We start from the raw sequence: 20634 nt of genomic DNA on the forward strand, positions 1-20634 counted from the left end.
ATTTTGCTTCTTTGGGAAAGTTATAAACTCTCCTTAAGACTCAGTTCCTTCCCTGTGAAAATATGACCTATCTCATGAAAGTCAGAACTGGCCACACAGTTTGCTCTGACCAATGAAATGTGTACGGCATGGTACGTGTCACTCCCTGGGAGAAATTTACAGAGTAGGGAACGATCTGCCTAATTTCCTTTCCCCTGCCACAGGAATAGACCCCTCTTTCAGCCTGGGTCCTTGAGTGACAAGCATGCGACACATGTGTGTGGACGTGGGGCATAAAATGGATAATACGTTCTTGCTTCTGTAAGCCACTGAGGTTTGGAGATTGTTTGCGATTGCAGCCTAACCTAGACGATTCTGCTGAATCGGGAACCATCGGGTCGTCTGGATTCGTCCACACAGAGAACAAATGAACAAGGACACTTCACGGTTGGCAAGGAATTACTGTTTCTAGAATTTCAGAATAACTATTAGTGTTGATATTTTCAACAGTAAATTCACACACCCGGCAGCTTTCTGCTAATAAAAAGAAAAAAGCCATTTAACAATCTTCTGGCTAAAAGTTGTTACACATATTCTTAATTATTCCTGAAAGTAAATTCCTGGATCTAGCACAGAGGCAAAGATTGCAGTCTTTTGTCGTAGACTCCCAAATTTCTTCCAGAAAAGTTGCAACAATTTAAACCTCCAGTAGCGATCTACTTGGTAAATTTAGTTGGGAACAAACTGCCATAAAAAATATTCCAACACATTGTTAACCAGGGGAAAACATCATTCCCAGAACATGTTGAACATACCCCACCGAGGAGGGAGAAGGACGAATGGGGTTTGAACAAATCATGTTGCTGGTTGTTCACCCTGAGTTGGCTTGTGCCCTTATGTGGCACAAACTGGGAATAGCCAGAGTAGCCAGGCACAGTTGTACAGAAGGTACTGCCTAGGGACACCCAGCGAGGGAGCTGGTGGGCGCTGAAATGCAGCCAGCACACCACTCGCCAAGCCAGGTGCCCAGGCACAGGATGGTACCCACCAGGGCACTGGGCATCTTTTTCTAATTTCACAAAGATACTGTATAGACTAGCAGTAGCCTTTCAGGATGGAGAAGGAGGGAGAATTAGGGAGCAAACAAGAGGGAAAGAGCAGTGGAAAGAGCAAAGCCCAGATTCAGGATGATTCCAGAGTTTAGGAAAAGGAGACATATGTGCCCCTAGGTAGCCTAAAAGAGCAATCTGCTCCCACTCAGCATGGAGCAGGAGTTGTACCTCCACCCCTGCCCCCACCCTCAAAAGCAGATGCCAGGCTGGTAATTGGTCAGTCTTGTCTCAGAGAGGCCCTTGGTCAGGGTCAGGGATAGGGGCACTGCAGGGTCTCTCAGCCCTGAACAGCCCCCTGCTTCTTATGAAGAGAGAGATGGTATCAGCCTGGTGGGCACTGAGCTCCTATCACTGGGGTCAGCACACAGGAGGCTTCACGGATTCCAGTGCATCTCGGGCCCTGGGAGAGCAGTGAGGCCCAGGCCAGGCAACTCGTGTACTTGCCTTTGCCGCGGAGAAGTGTGGACGTTTCCTTCAGTTTCTCTAAGTCACCATCCAGTCCATCTGTAAACACTAGAAGGACCTGTTGTTTGGTGGGTGTGGGCGGGGGTGGGGGTGGGGGATGGAAGAAGTGGGGAGGGACAGAAGGATAGAGGGAGGATGATGGGGAAGGAGGAAGAGGGGGAGGGGAGAAGGGAAAGGGAATGGAGAAGATGGATGCTATAAATTGTACATTTCTTTAAAATGCCAGAATAAGGTTAGCTTTTCTGGTTGTATCCAGCCTTTCACCCTGTTCCCTTTTACCCATTTACTATTCATTTTATCACACACTCATTTTTACTTCAAATTCCCCTCAGCTTCCCCCACCAAAAAAAATTAATAATAAAATAATAATTTGGACCAGCTTAATATGTTCACCTAAAAATACCTTCCAAAAATTGTCTTACAGTATTCATCTTTATCTATCAATGTAAAAAATACCAAAGGAATGTTGCATTTTCTACAGTTAAAATATGTTACCTTTACTCATAGAAAATTTTAATTTTAAAAAATGAATTATACCAGTCAAGACATAAATTCATTGGAGGCATGACTGAAGGAAAAAACGAATATAACCTTTAAAGCTTGGAGATGTCAAATTTATTCATTCTTAATAAATGTCATATGAGATCTTGCAGTCCCTGGGGACGTCTGTGGGTGTAAAGCTTTGGGGCACTGAGAAGGGAGAGGCAGGCTGTACTGGGCCTGCAGCTGTCACTAAAGACAGTTCGGTATGTGCACGGCAGAAATGACAGGCCCTACTCTACGTGGCAACTGGTGACCATCAGGAGCGAGGGAGTCTCAAAATATCTCCCAGTGGTCTTTGGAATGGATTATTCCATGGAAGAACCTAGATACTAAAGTGTGGACAACTTGAGGGAAGGGACGTATATCCTTTCAGCCCTACCGGTTATTCAACGCAGAGCCTCCAGGGCTTGGTAACTGTGTTGACTGGTCAAAGTGCATTTCCTTTTGGTTTTTACTGGGTAAGACTATGGTTTTCCTTTATGCAGGATCTCCAGGGACAACAGTTTAGTTGGCTTCAACTACAAAAACCTTATCCCGACTTCCTCCCACCCAGGCCCTGCCTGATGGCTCCATAACATGCGTTCTCAGCACTTTTTACCTTCACTTTAGCGGAAGAGGAGTGGATAGCATTATCTCCCAAGGAGAGCAAAAAGTCCACATCCATATGGTTGATCTTGGCAGCCTGATGAACCAAGAACTTCTGAATGACTTCATTACTGTATTTGTCAAAGCCTGAGTCAAAGACAAGCTGGCCATTTGAGTCAGGAACCAAGTACCGAAACTTTGTGTTGATCTGACCAGAAATGCTACAACTGATGTTAGAAAGCAAGGCCAACTGTTGCATCAGCTCTGGCAGTAACTCTTGAAGCTTCTCCTGATCTTGCCTTGTGGGAGTGGAGATGTCAATTCCTACAGACAAATCTACGTTGCATTCTTTGAAGGTAGAGGAGGAAAAAAAATCAAATTAGTCATCTAGAAATGCATGGCCAAGCCCAGACGATATCAGCCAAGACTGCCCTGAAAAAAGAATCCCAGACTACCCACAGAAGTATAGGGTTGTTGTTTAATTTAGGGGATAGTTTGTTACACAGCAAAAGCTCACTGATACACCTTATTTTGCTGTGTATAATGTACACCCACGTTTTTGTGTGCATTATACAGGGGATTATTACATCCATGTACATAATCATTATACCCATGTATAACACACACCGTAATTTTTCCCTCAAAAATTTGGGCAAAAAGTGTGCGTTGTACATGGCAAAATACGGTATACTGTTTTATACCTCTACACCTTCTATTCCCTCTGCCTGATATCCTTTCCCATCCCCTCAATCTCAGTCTTGTTAACTCATTCATATCTTTCAAGTAGCAGTTTAAATAATCTTTCGAATAACAGTTTAAATAGCCCTCTCCCTAAAGTTCTTTCTGACTCATGTCCCTAGCTCTTCATATTGAATTATCAAATTCCCTTGATTACTTTACTTGACCTTCTCTACCACTCCACAAGGATTCCTTGATAGCAGGCCTGCGCCATCCCACTTTCCTAGTGCCCAATATGGACAGATGCTCATTGAGTGTTTGACAAATGAAGACGGGAATATAAATGAGCCTTGAGCCTCTTCCAGCACAAGCTATACTACTTCCTTTTCCCCTGGAAGTTTTCTTCCTCATTCACCACCCACGCATACACCTTGTTTCAGGGGAGCATATTACAAAAGATCAGGACTCACGATCATTCCCAATTTTCTGTTACCTCTACCTGAAAATTTTTAAGCCCTTCCAGAAGAATATAACTAGAATTTGGAGGTCCATTGACCTTTTGAGGGGGAACTCAAGAGTTGGAAAATTTGAGATTTAGGTAATAGTTAATGCATGCAAAAAGCTATTGTTTCAGAACTGAAGGCACGGCCCACCCTGACTCCAAGAGACCACAAGCAAGTCAACCTTTGCGCCCCAGATGAATATTGTATCTGAGGCCTCATGTTCCAGGGAGAGACACCCCACCATCCAGGGCAGGGATGAAGAAAATCACCCAGGACGCAGGACACAGGATACAGTACTCAGATAGAAAATCACCAGTCAACAGATGGAGGGATGATAGGGAAATTACCAGACTGCAGCTTTTATCTGATTAACCTCTTTCCTGAATTCCAAATCCCTTACCTACACCTTTTCCTCCTTATAAAAAGGCTGGTTTGAAAGGCAATGTAAGACAGTCTGTTAGTGTATATAACCCGCCGTCTTCTCAGACCACTGGCCATCTGAATACTGTGCCCACAGAGATTCAACCCCTGTCTGTGCATATTGGTTCTGGTGCTGACAGGCAGCACAAACACCAACTTTTCCAGTTTCACTTTCAGTCTATGCCCACACACTCACAGGTAAATAAAACCATCCGCAAAATTCTACTGGAGAGGTGAGAGCTGCTGGGCACAGATGCACCGGGATTAGAATCTGAATGAATGTCGATCCGTAACTTACTGGCCATAAAAGGGTCACTATTATCACTTACTGCTGGACAACACACAAAGGTGGGCATTGCCCAGGCAAGCCAGGACGTGCGGACATCTCTCCTTAGACCAGCGCACACTGGAGTATTTTGCTCAGAATCAATAAAAACAAAACTGCACGTGGTTAGGGGGGCAATTTTGAGAAAAATAAATAAATACTGGACCCTTCAGCAGTGAAAAGGGTTACAAACAGCGGCTTAAAGTTCCTCAGGGGCCTGAGATCACGGGGTGGGCCATGAGTTTTCCATCCTCTAACTATTATACTCCACGCTACCTGGCCTAGTACGTTTCTGGAGTTGCCAAAATAGAAAATGACTTCCTCCCTTCATTTCCTATATAAGGAACTGCCATGCTTACATAAAACATCTTGGCTTTGTTTTAATTTTTAAATCTCTCATTGAAATTCACCAAAAGGAGTTTCCACAGATGTAAATCCCATTTTTATATCGGATCTGTTTTCAGAAAAAAAAAAGAAATTTCCCTTTTGCAGTATGATATGTTATTTCAACATTTCTAATTTACATTTTCTCCAGGGATACTTCAGCTGGCTTTATTCTGTAACACAAGGAGCATTTTCTTTCCCTCTTAATAGAGAGGGTTTGAACCTCATCAGATAACCTCCAAGGTCTTTATGATTTAGCTTTATGACCCTAGAAGTCTAGCATCAATTAGAATCCAGCTATTATTAACGCAGCCAGCTACTTGTATCCAAAAAGTTGAAAGACAAAGCTGAAGATAAATATAAATCCTAATTTACTGCATGGTGCAAAATGAACTGAAAAGAGAAGCCAGAATCCTATATTTCTTTTCCTCGCCTGGATAATACACAGGTGCATGTGAACACAAAAATAGGCCTTTAATTTCCGAAGAATCTGAACTGCTTAATGCAGGACAGCCGATGGTCCAGGCTTACTTAAAACATGTTACCCACGCACTCTTTCCAGTTGATTTCTGAGCTCGCAAAGGACACTGCAAAGTAGTGATATTCTTTAGACACTGTAAACAAAAATATTAACTTAATACTCTGGAAAACGGGCTTCAGCTTCTGACACCAGCTGCTGGGAAATCCAACCCTACCTCCATTATTTCCCATCTGTGCTTCTTACCCTGTCTTAATTTTCTTATGATGATGCTGGAAACTGGGTATCATAATAATAGCATCTGCTTCACACAGGGTTGCTGTAGGAATATTGGACTTACAGGTTCCATTATATACTCTTCTCCATGATTCCATACCACAGTGCACTTCACTGTACCATCCTACACATCACTATACCATTTCACACCATTCGACGACAGCAGTCCATGCTATTCTATACTACACTACGGTCATGAGCCTGACAACACCATTTCAGTCAATGACAGACATATACACATCTGTGGTCCCAGAAGATTATGATGGAGCCAAAAGTTCCTGTTGCCTAGTGATGCTGTAGCCACATAGGTCATAGTACAATGTATTATTGTTGGTGCCCATCTCAGTCTGTGGATAGTAATGTGATTGCTAGAAATGCCTGGGGGCATTCGCCGGGGCCGCAGTGAGCTTTCCACAGACATCTCTTTGGAAACCTATGTGGCCATTGGACCAAACCTTGGGTTCTCATTACATTGCATGACACCCTTCCGCAATAACCATTAGAAAACTTTGAAACAAACAGTTTATTACTTACAGGCCCTGGGGTGTACAGGCACACCAGGGGGAACACAGCAAGATTACAGGTGGGGAGAGAGAGTGCAGAGGCCTGGGGTTCTGCTTTTATTGGAGTCAAGCATCAGGGAGGAGGGGCTGTTTTGTAGTTCACTCATTATTGGCGAATTTAAAACATATGAAGGTGAATTTAAAGCACAAGAAAAACAAGTGGCCCAAGTGGTCAGTTATCAAAATCAACCAGGGTCTCTCGAACAAAGGAGCCTCGGTGGGGGAGTTGGCCTGACTCTTCATCCAGTGAGGCAGGTGCTGTGTTTATTCCAGGCTTCTCTGAAGCAGGTGTGCCTTTGAAATGGATGCCTTGGCAATGGAAGCTCAAATCAGGCACTTCCTTTACAAAAAGAGAAGCCCACACTCAGGTCTCACACTACAATCACTCACGTGTTTGTGGTGATACTGGTGTAAACAAACCTACTGTGCTATCAGTCCCATGAAAGTACAGCACCTCCAATTACAGTAGTAGGATATGCCATCCGGTCTGTGTAAGTGCATTCCGTGATGTCCACAGAACGATGAAATCGCCTAAGGACACATTTCTCAAAAGGCATCCTCATGGTCCAAACTGGTTGTTACAGAATAGTCATGGGGATGTAAAGTACAGCATAGGGGATGATATTCCAATAACTGTGTATGGTGTTGGATGGGTATGGGACTTCCCTGGATGATCACTCAGTAAGTTACATAATGTCTAATCACCAGGGTTATACACCTGAAACTAATACAATGTATGTCAACTGTAATTGAAAGATTTTAAAAAAGATTTTTTTTTAAACAGGGTATCCTCATAGTTAAATGACACATGACTATGTATCATACTATGTAATACTCTTCTATATTATACTATGTTTCATTATGACACGCTATACTAGCCTTGTACTTAAAGTGTGATTTGAGAAACAGCAGAATCAGCATCACCTGGGAGCTTGCTGGTAACAATCCTATCCGGAACTTGATTCAAATGCGTGTTGAAGTTAGAGAGGCCCTGTTAGGCTCTGCTCTACTACCTATACCAAAAAGTAATATAAAACAGTATTTAGTATACAAACTCTAGAACTAGACTTACTCAAGTTCAAATCTCAGCTTTGCTGTTTACTGGGCCCAAATAACCTGATTTTTCTATGCCTTGGTTTCCTCATTGATAAAACAGTATCTATTCAATAGGGTTATGTGAAGATCTAATGTTTTAATATATGGAAGCCTTTGGAAGAGCCCCTGGCACAAATATAAAGCACCATCTAAAGCTCAGCTCTCCTGATTATGATGCGGTTGTGCTGTAGAATCGCACTTCCTATGGGAAGGAGGTAAAGTCATCCATGAAGACATTCTGTGGGTCAATCACCCACTGAAAGGTAAGTCTTGAGAAAACATCAGAAGAACAGACCCAGACTGTTGGGAAGAGGAGGAACCTTAGTCTCTGGACCCTGCTGTTTTGGATAAAAGCTTGAGGAGATAAAATGGAATGGAGGATGACCTCGGCCACGTGGAAACAGATTAGCAACAAAGCAAAGAGACCCCTGTCCAGAGCTCCTAGAAAAGACTATGTTCCATTTCATATGAACCGCTATCTAACTGATATTATTATTCTCTGCTCCTATTTCTCTTTCGATTTGCCCCAACCTTCAGCGAGCTGTGTTTCCACATTCCAGTCTGGTTTCACCTCTCTGCAAGGGATAAAGGCAAGAGCTGTGAGGACTTTCCAGAGACAGAGTTCTGAGAAAGTTCAGGCCTCTGGAGGCGAGAGCGGTGACAGCCCAGGGAATGATTTAAAGAATCCCCGGGGGGAGGCGAAAAACAGCGGTAGGAGTGCAGTCCAGTTGCCCTCCCCCAGGGTGATCTTCCCTCCCTCCCCCAGCTAGAAGGATCTGTTTAGAAAAGGCATACAACTGTAATTGAATAACAATAAAATTAAAAAAAAAACAATTGGGTAAAAAAAATGAATTAATAAATCCACCAATGAAATCACTTCAGGAAGCATAATAAATCATACAGTTTTGAAAAAAAAAAAAAGCGCCAACGGGGTCCTTGACACTTATGATGGGCTTGTGGATCAAATGACAAACCCTCCATCACTCACCTTGTGGAATGCAGACCTTAGAAAGAATTTCCTTCTCCAGATTCTGCAGGGACTCAAAATTGTCTTGATAGTACACTTTGTCAGGGTCATTAGTGATCTGCAAGAGCTGAGACTTTTCAGCCTCTCCTACACCAATGGCGAAAATAATTATGTTTCTGTCCCTGAGGGCCTTGGCTGGCGTGGCTACATTGTCCTGGGCCACCCCATCGGTGATCACAATCAAATATTGAGGAAGACTGGGCCTCCCTCCTCTTGAACTGTCAAAAAAAGGCAGAGTGAAATTCAGGGCTTTCCCGGTGCGGGTGCCATCATTCATCTGCTGAACTTTTGAGATGGCTTCGTGAATTTCCTCCTTGAGGAAGAAGTGGTTGAGCTTGAACTCTTCCTGGGGGTTCGAGCTGAACTGCAAAAGGCCGATCCGAATTTCATCAGCACCGATATTGGATTGATTCACCATCCTCTTCATGAATCCCTTCATCTTTTCAAAGTTTTTTGGGGAGATGGATTCTGAACCATCTATCAGAAAGATAATGTCAGCTTTCCTCTTCTTACAGGCTGGAGGGGGTGGGGAGGAGCAGAACAGAACATTCACTCAGAGCCTGAAATTAATTACGAGTCCTCAGAGACACTGTGAGGTGGCATATACACAACATGAAAATATTTTAAAAGGGGTGGGGGGAGAGGAAGTCAATGAAACAAATTTTCTATGACCCAGCACAAACCGGTCTCAAAATAGACACAGCTGTATAATAAAGACATAAAATTTGACCAGTTTTGTTCATTCTAGGTCATGGTCACTCTGTGTCCAATACTCCCTTGTGGACTAGGGAATCCACATTTCACGAATGAAGCCTATTCACCTAGATTAGACACATATATTGTGGTGGGGGGAGAGGGGAGAGACAGAGAGAGATGGAAGAAAAATTCTTACTCTCCGAGAAGCAGATGTCTTTTACCACTTCCTGTTGGATGGCCTTCAGTGAATCAAACTCATGCACAAAAAACATCTTGTCTTCAGCTATCTCCTTAAGCTCAGCAGTGTTAGCGTCTCTGACCCCAATGGCATAAATGTTGACTCCGTTGCTCCTCAATGCCTTTGCAGCCTCAGCCACCGGGTCCTGAGACTGACCGTCAGTGACGACGATGAGATACCAAGGCGCACTGTCGCGGGCAGTGTCTGCAAAGACCTGAGCCATGTTTCTCAAGGCCTGACCTGTCCTGGTGCCACCTCCGCTCTGCTGGATGCCATCGACGGCCACCTTCAGTTGTGTCACACTGGGGTACTGGCCGAGGATGAACTCACTATTAATTTGGTCTGAGTACTGAACGACTCCAAACTGTACTCTGTCGGGCCCGATATGGAATGTCTTTATCACCTCCTTCATGAACGCCTTCATTTGAAGAAAATCGTCCTGTCTGATGCTGCCAGACCCATCAATAAGGAAGTAAATATCGGCCTCCTCGATGTGCACACAGCCTAGGCAACAAGAAGAAGCAGCATCTCGTTAGAAGAGAGGCGAGATGGCAGGTGGTCCCAACAGAGCTGAGCCCCCGCTGCCTACTCGGCTGCTCAGCAACTCAGCCTGGATTGGCTGCCTCCTCTTCCTCCCCCCTTCCATGTCCACTCCCCTACTAGTGTGCCCTGGAGTCAGATCAACCACTTGCAACTAGGTCCTTGTCTCAGAGGCTGTTTCCGGCTGGCCCCACTCAAGAAATGAAGTACACGTTACTTGACACTTGTCAAATGGGGAAGTTGAGAAAAGCTAAAAGTAAAATATCAGAGCATATTTGACAAAGCCGTGAACTGTCTCACTATCCAAAATTCCTGCTTCCACGAAAGTCACACTTTTTAAATATATGGGCACTTTCTAGAATTGAATTTACTTAATTTACATGAATTTAAAACTTTTTGTTTTAGATTCTGTCTCTACCCCTTAGTAGCAGGCTTGCCCCTTCCCATCTCAATTTCCTAACCTGTCAAACAAGAATCTTAACATCTGCTCAGTGAATTTATTGTAAGGATTGAATAAGATTATGGAAACATAGAAGTGGTGAGTATTAAAAATTCATGGTGAAGGTCACCCCGTGTTTTATGTTTGTCACCTAGCAGATTCCTAAGAAAGAATGAAACATAACTTTCTCCTCACACCTTTCAGGAAGGGCAGCCCAGCCTTGTGTTGTTCACACCTGGATTCCCTCGATCCAGGGAAGAACCAAGAGCTTCTTAATGTTTCCTGGCCGAAAGGGAAGTTGTCTGAGAAGGGGGTTGCCTTCATTTGGGAGGATCTTGGCCCAGCCAATATGTGAGACATATGTACCAAAAAAAAAAAAAGTATTTCCTGTTTATCTGAATGAATTACAAATTTCACTGGGCATCCTCACCCTAGAGGAGCAGGCATGGTAAGGGGTGTGGCTTAGAAGGGTGTAGGGAATAGTTATCTGCCACTCTGGTGTTTGCTGAACACTTGGGGACCGCAGGGAAAATTATGATAAAAAGAGGCAGAAACTCGGACTTTGCTGGAACCCAGCACCTGCTGGTGACAGGCAGATAGCTAGCCCAAGTCTGAGAAAAGGGCCACCATAGTCCAGGGCCTTTGCACTGTCCAGAGGAGCCAAGAGACCTGAATACGACCTGGCACTACACATTCTTGCACATCGTGTCAGGGGAAGACTTGGGGGCTGTGGTTGGGGAGTGAGGGGAGAAAGATATTTCTTACACTCCGGCTGCTGCTAAGCATCCACGTCTGTTACATACACAAAGTGCTTAGCAGAGTGGCTGACACCATAGCAGGTGACCAATAAACGGTAGATATTATAAACATTAGGATCAGCCAGGACAGAGTATTTACCTCTAAGTTACCCCCAACCCCAGCTCCTCTATACTTCGGACTGATTTTCCTGATTTCAGGTTTCTAATCTAAAGCTGCTATGCCATCTAGGAAAGAGATCAACTCTCAAGTTTTTCTACTGTTTGTGAATTAGAAGGAGAGAAAAGGAGCCTTCTCTCCTTTGCTGCAGATCAGAGGTGAGGGGTACACAGGGAAATGAAATTCATATTTAATGATTTTGTTCCTTATTCCCAGGACAGAGAAAGGGACCAAAGAAAAAGATGGGAATTTATTTATTTTAAATCCCTAGACCTCAGCACAAAATAATCAAAAAATTACAAAAACATGTAGTGATTGTTTAAAAAAAAATAAAAGTGTAGTCATTTTGCCCTGAAGATATAATCACAGCCTTGAATTTTTAAGTTCATTATTGACATTTCAAGTTATCTTCTTTCTACAATTCTGATCTGAATCTAAGGAATACTAGCATGGGTGGACAAAAACAGACAAGCAGACTGACAGACTCAAAGATAATTGTAACAGTGGCAAATTTTGAATATAAATTTAGGCAATTTGACCCTAAGGTACACATACTTTACTATGTTTTTTTTTTTAACTCCACATACAGTAACCAATCTCCTGTAAGTGGCTCCCCAACCAAAGTGGCTTCCTAACCAATCTCCTCTAAGTGCCTCCCCAACTAACTGATGTTCTCCCTTCCCTCTGTAACACATGAGTGATACTCCCACAATGCATTGAGGGAGCCTCCTTTCCTCTGGAGGCTCCCCAGTTGAATACTATATAGTTCTGCTTTGCTCAGTGGAAGAATAAGCCTACCAGGAACAATATGTGTTTATCCTCAGCCTGTTCGTGGCAGTTTTGTTGTTATAATTATACAACAAATCAAACATCGTGCAAATCAGCAGGATAATGAGTATGAATAAAAGAGGTTTTTAATATCTACGAAAATCAGGTTAACTGCTCAGAGAGGCCAGTAAAGGCAAGCTGTTATCAGAGAAATTGCTGGTGTACTAGAGAGCACTGTAAAAGATTCAATTTTTGAGATCATAAAAAGCAATCAGGATTTTTGTACTCAGACTGTTTCAAAAGTGGTTAAGTTATCTTCCCATTTCAAAGGAACCGGAAACTATAGAAAATACACTATTGGGTGATTGATAAAGAAAATACACACAATTCCAATCAGGAGAGCTCATAGGCAAAGAAGTGTTGGCCCTACATGAAAGATTAAAAAACTGGTGTTCATTTATTAAGTTAAAATTTTTTAATTTCAAGAATGTTTATATCTTTTTAAAAATGACTTCTTCCTGCTTTGTATGACTTAAGATTTGATCAAGCTATATTCAAATCTCTAGGGCTTCTACTGTAAATATACATATATTTTCATCTAATTGTTACAATGGATGAGGGTAAGACAGAAAGAGGGAGTAATGTTCACTATTTACTTCACATTCTTCTGCCCCATTCAGGATCAAGACAAAATAACTTTAATTGTATAAGGTTTGTGTTTCAGTTTCTTAATAAATTGACTCCAAAATCTTTCTTGGATGGGGCAAGGGAGAGGTAGACGAGGTGAATGGATATATGGAGAAAGCGGAGCAAAGATAAAAAAAAAAACAGATCAAATTTGGGAAAGGTCCTCCTACCTTTTTGTAGAGCATTGTCCATCTCAGTAAAGGGAATTCCTTTGCTCACAATCTCTGGGCAGAGCTGGTTCTTAATCATGCTTCCCACAGTGGAGAGCTGCAAAAAGGATTCCAGATGGATGGCATGCTTCCAAGGAGGATACGACGCTATCTTCTCCAGGTCCCCACTCTCTGAGGCAAGCTGGGTGCCCACTGCATAGATGGTAACCCCCTTCCTGCGGAGGAGCGAAGCTGGTCTGGACACGTTGTCCTGAGAGAAGCCTTCTGTGATGACCACAGCTATCTGCCGCACACCTGGCTCGGCCCGGCTGCCCTTCTCCCGCACGAAAACCTCATTCCTTAGGAAATCCAAAGCAGCACCAGTCTTGGCCCTTCCTCTTTTGTCCTGGTAGGTTAATTTGCCCAAATGCTCCAAGATTTTGGCTGGGGTCTGAAATGTATCCAGTGAAAACTCAAGTCGCGGTTCCTCATTGTAAAACACCAAGCCGATTCTCACAAGGTCAGGATGAATGCTTAGAGAGCTCACGGTGGTCTTTAAGAAATGGACAACTTGTTGGAAATGCAGCTGCCTGACCCCGCTAAATTCCTCAATGAGGAATACTAAGTCAGCAGGGAGAGCAGTTGCACACGCTATAAACGAAAACAAAAGGAAGGGCTTTATTTTAGCACGAGAACAGAATAGTAAAGACAGCATTCATTTTGTATACAAAGGTTATGCTATATTTTAATATGCCGTAATAATGATATATTTACTCATTTTTATATACTGTAATATTTAGCATTGCAAATTGTAATAATGTTATACTACCTTATATTCATACATTTTAGAACTTAGTGGAAGCCTTTGTGACCATTGTTCAGCATGATGGTCAAGGATCATAGCCGGGTTCATACCTATCCCAAAATTTTTTGCATGAAAGAGTATTCACATCACTTGAAAAATATGTAAATATATGTATATCCGCAAGGAAGTGTTTTAAGGTCATTTTCAACTCATCAAAGTCTATTAGAAATATCTGAGTCTTGCTTAACTAGTTTTTTCTTAATTTTTCTAGTTTCAAGAAAGCCTGTGTCAAATTCTCTTTTTATAGGCCTGAAACCTGGATGTAATAACTTTCCTTCTGCCCTGATAAAAGATGCAAATAGTAAATTGTGGCTATTAACTCATGTGCCTTTTTCTATAAGTTCCATGTTATTTCAACGGAGGCAACATGAAATATTGTAAGTTCCCATCAAAAATCTTTGTCCAGATATCGGGCTTACTGTTTGTTTTATTTCGCTATGAAAGAGTCTTCCCCTTAACTTGCCTTAAATGGGCTATTGGAGTTATAACTGCATTAAGTTCCCTCCTAAGAGGAGTCTAAACACCACTCTCACAATTTAAAGCAGTCCTTACTGTGAGGAAAACAATGACAACTCTGTCCACATACCAAAAAAGACCCAAATCCGCTTTGATGTAGGAAAAAATAAAAATCTCCCAGCAGAGAGCCAAAACCACACAGACAGGAGGCAGAAATCAGTGTGCAGCAGTGTGTAAACAACTAAATATTGTGAAACAAAGTTTGGAGAAGACACTACAGGGGCATCAGAATAATCTTTTGACTTATCTTTGGTGTTTGGGTATCCTAAAATTTCCCCCTTGGTCCTTTTTTATAAAGAACCAAAAATCGATCCTAGATTTTAAAAAAAGGATGTTGCCCTGATTTGGCCAAGTCTCAAACACCTTGTCTAGAACCCCCAAGCATCTGTGGCTTCCCCCTTCCTTCACCTGCTGGTACCAAGTGCTGTTACTCTCCTTTCAAGTTGTCGTCAGGATTAATCCCCTTTCCTCATTATCAGAGCCACCACTGGCTAGACCTAAGCTTCCTCCCCATACGGACAGATGACAGCTCAGCTTTGAAGTCCTTCTCAGTCAGCGGTGTCATGTGGAATCTGGCCTGCACACTGAAGGCTTCCTTAAAGACCATTTTGATCATGTCACTTTTCCTGCGTAAAAGCCTACTGTTACTTCCCAGTGCCTTTGGGACCCCATAATCAGGGTTCATCCTAACTAATCAAATCTCATCCCTCACTACTTCTAAATCCTCCCCCAATCTCAGTTGGCTCCCTTTTTTCCCCCCATCTGCTTCCATATTCATCCAGCCCATTCCCACTTCCATACCCTTACTCATGTCGTCCCCTTACCTAGAGAACCCTCCTCCCCAAAATCACACCCATTACTGAGGGACCAATACAATTCCTCCAGGGTTCTTTGCTACGCCCTCCTTTTGTTCTATTTCTACTTAATATAGTGTCCATAGGGTGCTTCTTAGTTCCTTATTATCACTACTTGGATTTCCTCTTCTGTCTCACATATGTTTGCCTTTTCTGCCTATAAAATTACAAGGACCCTCGAGCTCTAGATGTTGAGAGCTCTGGGTAGGACTTTTTAGTTCATAGAAAGTAGGGATTGATTGTTTCTAGATCTGAGGATCAATTAGAGTCACAGCAAGCTTTGAGTTGCAGGGCTGTTCCATCAGGAAGGTAACTTAAGAACTGAAGGATGAAGTTTTGACTGTGGGCATTCCAGGCTGATGGTATAGTGTATTCAAGGCAAGGACAAGGGAAGGCATAGCATATATACAGCAAACGGTGGATAGTTCAGCTTGGCTAGGGGTTAAAATGTGTAAAAGAACTTAGCAGGAGATAATGCTCAGTGGTTCTCAACCAACAGTGGTACCCATTCCCAGGGAACATTTGGAACTATATAGTGGTGTTTGGGATTGTCATAAGATTCAGGGATGCTACTGGCAGGGATGAGGGCTGTTGAACCTCTAGCAGTGCAAAGGACAATCCTACACTATGAATTGTTTCACCCAACATGCTAAAGCATCTCCCTTGCGAGTTTTGAATGACAGCCTACAGAAGGCCTTTATTTAATCTCTGGGGGGAAGACTGAATGCTCCTTCTGGAAACGGCCTATGGTAACATGGATTATTGCTCAGAAATATTTCCTCCCTACACCTCACTCCCATGGCAGAAATACACTTTCTTGCCCCATTGATGATGCCATGGCCACATGAATTATTTTAGCCAACGGAATGTTAGCAGATGCTGAGGCAGAAGTCTGAGAAGTGCTCGTGTGGCTGGGATTTCTCTCCTGGGCCTCTACAATTGCCATGGGAAGAATATGCCTAGACTAGCCTAATGATCTCAGGAGGAAGATGAGAGAAAGCTATGGAACGTAGCCAATGGAGATCAGCCAACCCTCAGCCAAATCCCAAACCCGTGAATAAGCCCAGGCAAGATTGGCAAAGCCATTCAGTTGCACCCAAAGAGGATCAGCTGACCCCCAGCAGACCTGTGAAAATAAATGATTCTTTTCAGTTTGCTGCCTTTCGGGGTGACTTTTTACACAGCGTCATTGTGGCTATAGTTAATTAACACAACGTCTGTGCCTGAAGCAACTCCATGCCCCTGTCTCTTCCCCGTCTACCAGTGCCAGTGACCCAGTACTGAGAAATCCAGAATGCCCCCATTCTTTGCTCTGCCCCCAGACTTTCCTGTTATGCTGACACTTCTCAGTGGCTCACACACCTAGAGACCAAACCTTACCTGCTGTAGTCTCTTCCTCAGCCATTGTCTTGGACTGCCCCATCCCATGGATCACCTCACTCACATTTTGTGTCACCTGTCTGACTCCATCTTGTCCTTGCATCTCATATGTCAGGGATGGGGTCCCCATCCCCTCCAATTCTCTTCTGTCAAAGTCCTGTACACCCACAGACATGACTTTCACGCCTTTCTTCTTCAATATCTGTGCAGTTTCCAGGACCTCATCCTCAGATTTGCCGGAAGTAATGACCACTGCATACTGGGGGATGCCCTGGAGAAACCGGCTTCCCGCTGCCTCCTGGAAGAAGGTCTGGTGGAGGTATCGCAGAGCTTTGCCTGTCCTCCTGGAGCCACGCCGGAGCACAAAGCGCTCACGGACGTGAGCAATCATCTCCTCCTGGCTCTGGTAGGTGTTGAGCAAAAATTCAGTGTGACCTTGACCACCATACTGAGCCAGCCCAATCTGGTACTTGTTCCTGCCAACGTCTAGTGTGCCTATCACTCTGGAGATGAAATTCTGCATCAACTGGAAACTGGCCTGTGACGTGTTCTGTGAGGTGTCGGCAAGGAAGACCACATCTCCATAGGCCTGGGTGAATTCCGGATCTGAAGAGAGAAACAGGGAGGAAAAGACACAGAGGAGGAAGTAAATCAAATCAAGATCTCATGGAAATTGAATACGAGGGTAGTTTAGTGTTGGGGACATAAGACTGTCGCAAGGCTCTCCTCCTCTTATACCCCACTGCCTATGTTGTCTGCTTCATTAGACTAAAATATCTTCCGATTATTCTTCTTCCACCAATGGAGGAGACAAGGGAAGTTAACACATACTGAGCAGTTACTTTGTGCTAGAGATTTTCATATACTTTATCTGACTTAATTCTCATAAACTATCCTGCTAGGCAAGTATTAGTATCTTCATTGTGCAGATGAGAAAACTGAAGTGAAGTTTAACTGCTTATCCACGCTCACAGAACTAGAAAGTAGCAAAGGCAGGATTTAAAGATAAAACATGTCTTCTGGACTTCAAAACCCATGCAATTTCATCTTCCCAACATGGCAGGGTATTCTTTTCTACCCATGAGAACGCCATCCATCCTTCAATCCTCAGCTCAGATGTTCCTGCATCTAGGAAGCCTCCCAGGTTCTCCCCAGGGATGGCGGAGAGCTCCTTCTCCTACCTTCTGCTGCGCTCAGTGGACCCTGGCTCATATTGCAATTAGGCACCCTGGTTGTAATGCTGGATTTGACACAGCTTCTTACCTTTCATTTTTCCCTCCGCTGCTAAACACAGTGTCTGAAGAATGCCTCCTGCGACATCCTGAAGGATGTTGAAGTTTTCGGTGTTAAAGAGAAACTTCTCAAAGGGCTCACTGGCTATTTTTTGCAGCTCCTGGACATCCTGGACGTTGATGCCCACCACATAGACAACAACTCCATCTTCTTTCAACCTGTCAGCTGCCTCCTGGACTTCATCATTTGACTCCCCATCTGTCACCAGGATAACCATCTGAGGAACCCGCTCCCTGGCCCGGCTGCCAGCTGCCTCGGTCAAGTACTTGGTCCTGATAAACTCCAGGGCAGCCCCTGTGTTTGTGCCTCCTGTACGGTAGGGCAGGTTCTGGATATGCTCCAGGAGCACACTCTTCTGAGAGTGCTGGTTCAACTGAAAGGCTGGGTAGATGTTGTCACTATACTGAGCAAGTCCCACTCGGACCTGGTCCCTGCCAATGTCAAGCCCCAGGATGACAGAGCGAAGGAAGTTCTTCACTTTCTGGAAGTTTTGGGGTCCGATGCTGGTTGAACTGTCTACCAGAAAGACAATATCTGCCAGGACCGCTTCTCTGCAAGCTGCAACAGAGAGGACAAAAGGGATAGAGTCTGTGGACCTTCATTCAAAATGCTTAGAGCCAATGGAGCCAAATGGTATACAGGAAGGCACAGCAATACCAGGCAAACTATGCTCAGTGGTCCTCAGAGCCCCCAAATGATGCTGAGCTCAGAAAAGTAACAGCATCCCTTGTGCCTTTCCTTCCCTCAACTCCTCCACCTTCTGAGAATTCTGTCATGCTCTGCTGATACCTCCAATCTTGCAATCCACTTGGACAATTCCTCACCTCTCATTAAGAGAAAAACGCTTCTATAAATGCAGCAAGCATGCTGAGAAAGGGGCTGCACTCTCTCCAGTGGGAATAAACCTCATCTCTAGGAGTGTGCTGGCACCAACAGGTCAGAAAGCTGGAAAGTATCCCAGGTTTCATGAGGCATCTCATTATAGCTCTACCACTTAGTAGGCCTTTGAGCTATTTATCACTCATCTCTATAGGACCCAATCCGCTCTCGTGTACCAGCCCTCACAATCTTATGGGATTGTCTTGAGGATAAAATAAGATAATCTACTGTAGCAGACAATATCAGTACTCTGCCAAGGTCCTTCTGGATCCCTTTTTACTGTTTCTGTGCACTGCTCTTTGGAGGAATTCTCTTCAGAGGGCTTTGCTTCGGGTACTGGAGCTGCTTTGCCTACAATATATGAAAGCCTAGCTCCTTGCCTTGGGTCAGGACAATCCTGAGTTCTCCAGTAGGATCGAGCTAAAACTACCCTCTGTGGAACCTTTGCCTAAGATCACACCCTTCCTTTCTTTCCTCCTCTTCTCTGTCCTACATCCCCTATGTCCTTACCAACCTCCTCTGGGAGCTCTTCCACAGCAAACGATGTGTGTCCACATCCTTACCTCAGGCTCTGCTCCCGGGAAATATGATCTAAGACACTTTTCTATTGAAATGGACCTGCTCTAAAAGACTTGGAATCCAGTCCTAGCTCTGCCACCCAGTTATGTTTCCTTTGACCTCAGTTTCCTCACATGAAAAATGCAAATAATACTAATTGCCTTATGCATCCATGTAAGAACAAGTACTAATTGTCCTATGTATTTAACAAAAATAAAGCATTGTGTATCTATCAGTAAGATAGGCAATGCAAACAGGTTTTGAAAACTACATAGCACCAAGCAAACTACATATTACTATGTATGTAAAACCTATTTGGACACCTGGAAGCGCTATACAAAAGAAAGATGTATAATTCAGCTGTACAAATGCAATACTACCACCACACACCATGGCGCAAGAGTTTTAGCCCTTCTTCCAATTCACCTAACCCACGTAGAAATACCAAAATAAAGACTAAGCAACGAAGGGTCTCTCCTCTTGTGGATTTTGATGGAACCCATAAGAAATCTTCTCTTTCTCTTTTCAAAATTCTGTGCTTTCTTATAGAGTTTAGTGATAAATTTATAAAGAATTTTCAGCCCTGGCTAGTGTGGCTCAGTTGGTTGGAGCATCCTCCCATAAACCAAAAGGTCATGGGTTCGATTCCTAGTCAGGGCACATGCTTTGGTGGCAGGTTTGGTCCCTGGTTCAGGGCATGTGCAAGAGGCAATTGATCAATGTTTCTCTCTCACATTGATGTTTATCTCCCTCCCTCTCTCCCTTCCCCCCTCTCTAAAATCAATAAGCATGTCCTTAGGTGAGGAGTAAAAAAAACCGTTCACCAGTTTAGGCCCTGTCACCACCAAGAGAAGTACAAAACTTGAAACAAGTATATCATCACAGGTAATGACCATAATGCTTACGGGCATCTCTGATGGACTAAGCACCATGATAAGCTCGTTACTTGCATAATTTTATTTAATGCTTTCAACAAGTCTCTGAGGCAGGTACTACCATCCTAGGAAGAAAATTTATAGATCCAGAGAGATAAAGTAACATGTTCAAGATAACAGTCAGAAAGGGGAGAATCAGGATTTGAGCTCAGACCTTTCTTTTCCCTAAATTCATCCTCTTAATCAGTATATTAGAGCAACACACTAGTAGTAAAATAAGCCAGCTTTCCCAGTAGTGAAATAAGCCAGCCTCTTGGAGGACCTAAGCCCCCTCCCCCTCTGGGCCACCCATCCAAGCAATATGGGTAAATTAATCTAGGAATAATAATACCATAGGGACAGATATTTCTTTCATCAAAAATGGACTTATCTTACATGCCTATATAGAACTAACACAAAATCCACAGGATTTCTTTTTTAGAAAGGAGTTGATAAGTTTGGGTCAATGATTAGAAAAGAACATATAGTATAGTTGGTATAATGATAGTT

General features: G+C 43.5%; 1 protein-coding gene across 8 annotated transcripts in view; it reads right to left on the reverse strand.

Moving 5' to 3' along the window:
• The window catches only part of LOC112309556 (collagen alpha-4(VI) chain), a 131944-nt gene that overhangs the window by 63090 nt on the left and 48220 nt on the right, over positions 1 to 20634 (reverse strand). For all 8 annotated transcript variants that reach the window (XM_053930296.1, XM_053930298.1, XM_053930292.1 and 5 more), the window contains 7 exons: positions 17744 to 18331; positions 16481 to 17086; positions 12887 to 13516; positions 9326 to 9871; positions 8395 to 8949; positions 2698 to 3032; positions 1536 to 1614 (listed from right to left, as the gene is read on the reverse strand). In XM_053930296.1, the coding sequence (XP_053786271.1) occupies positions 1536 to 1614; positions 2698 to 3032; positions 8395 to 8949; positions 9326 to 9871; positions 12887 to 13516; positions 16481 to 17086; positions 17744 to 18331 (3339 nt within the window). The remainder of the gene's footprint in view (positions 1 to 1535; positions 1615 to 2697; positions 3033 to 8394; positions 8950 to 9325; positions 9872 to 12886; positions 13517 to 16480; positions 17087 to 17743; positions 18332 to 20634) is intronic.

Source organism: Desmodus rotundus, chromosome 8 (genome assembly GCF_022682495.2).
Source record: "Desmodus rotundus isolate HL8 chromosome 8, HLdesRot8A.1, whole genome shotgun sequence".
In the NCBI taxonomy this organism is placed as follows: domain Eukaryota; kingdom Metazoa; phylum Chordata; class Mammalia; order Chiroptera; family Phyllostomidae; genus Desmodus; species Desmodus rotundus.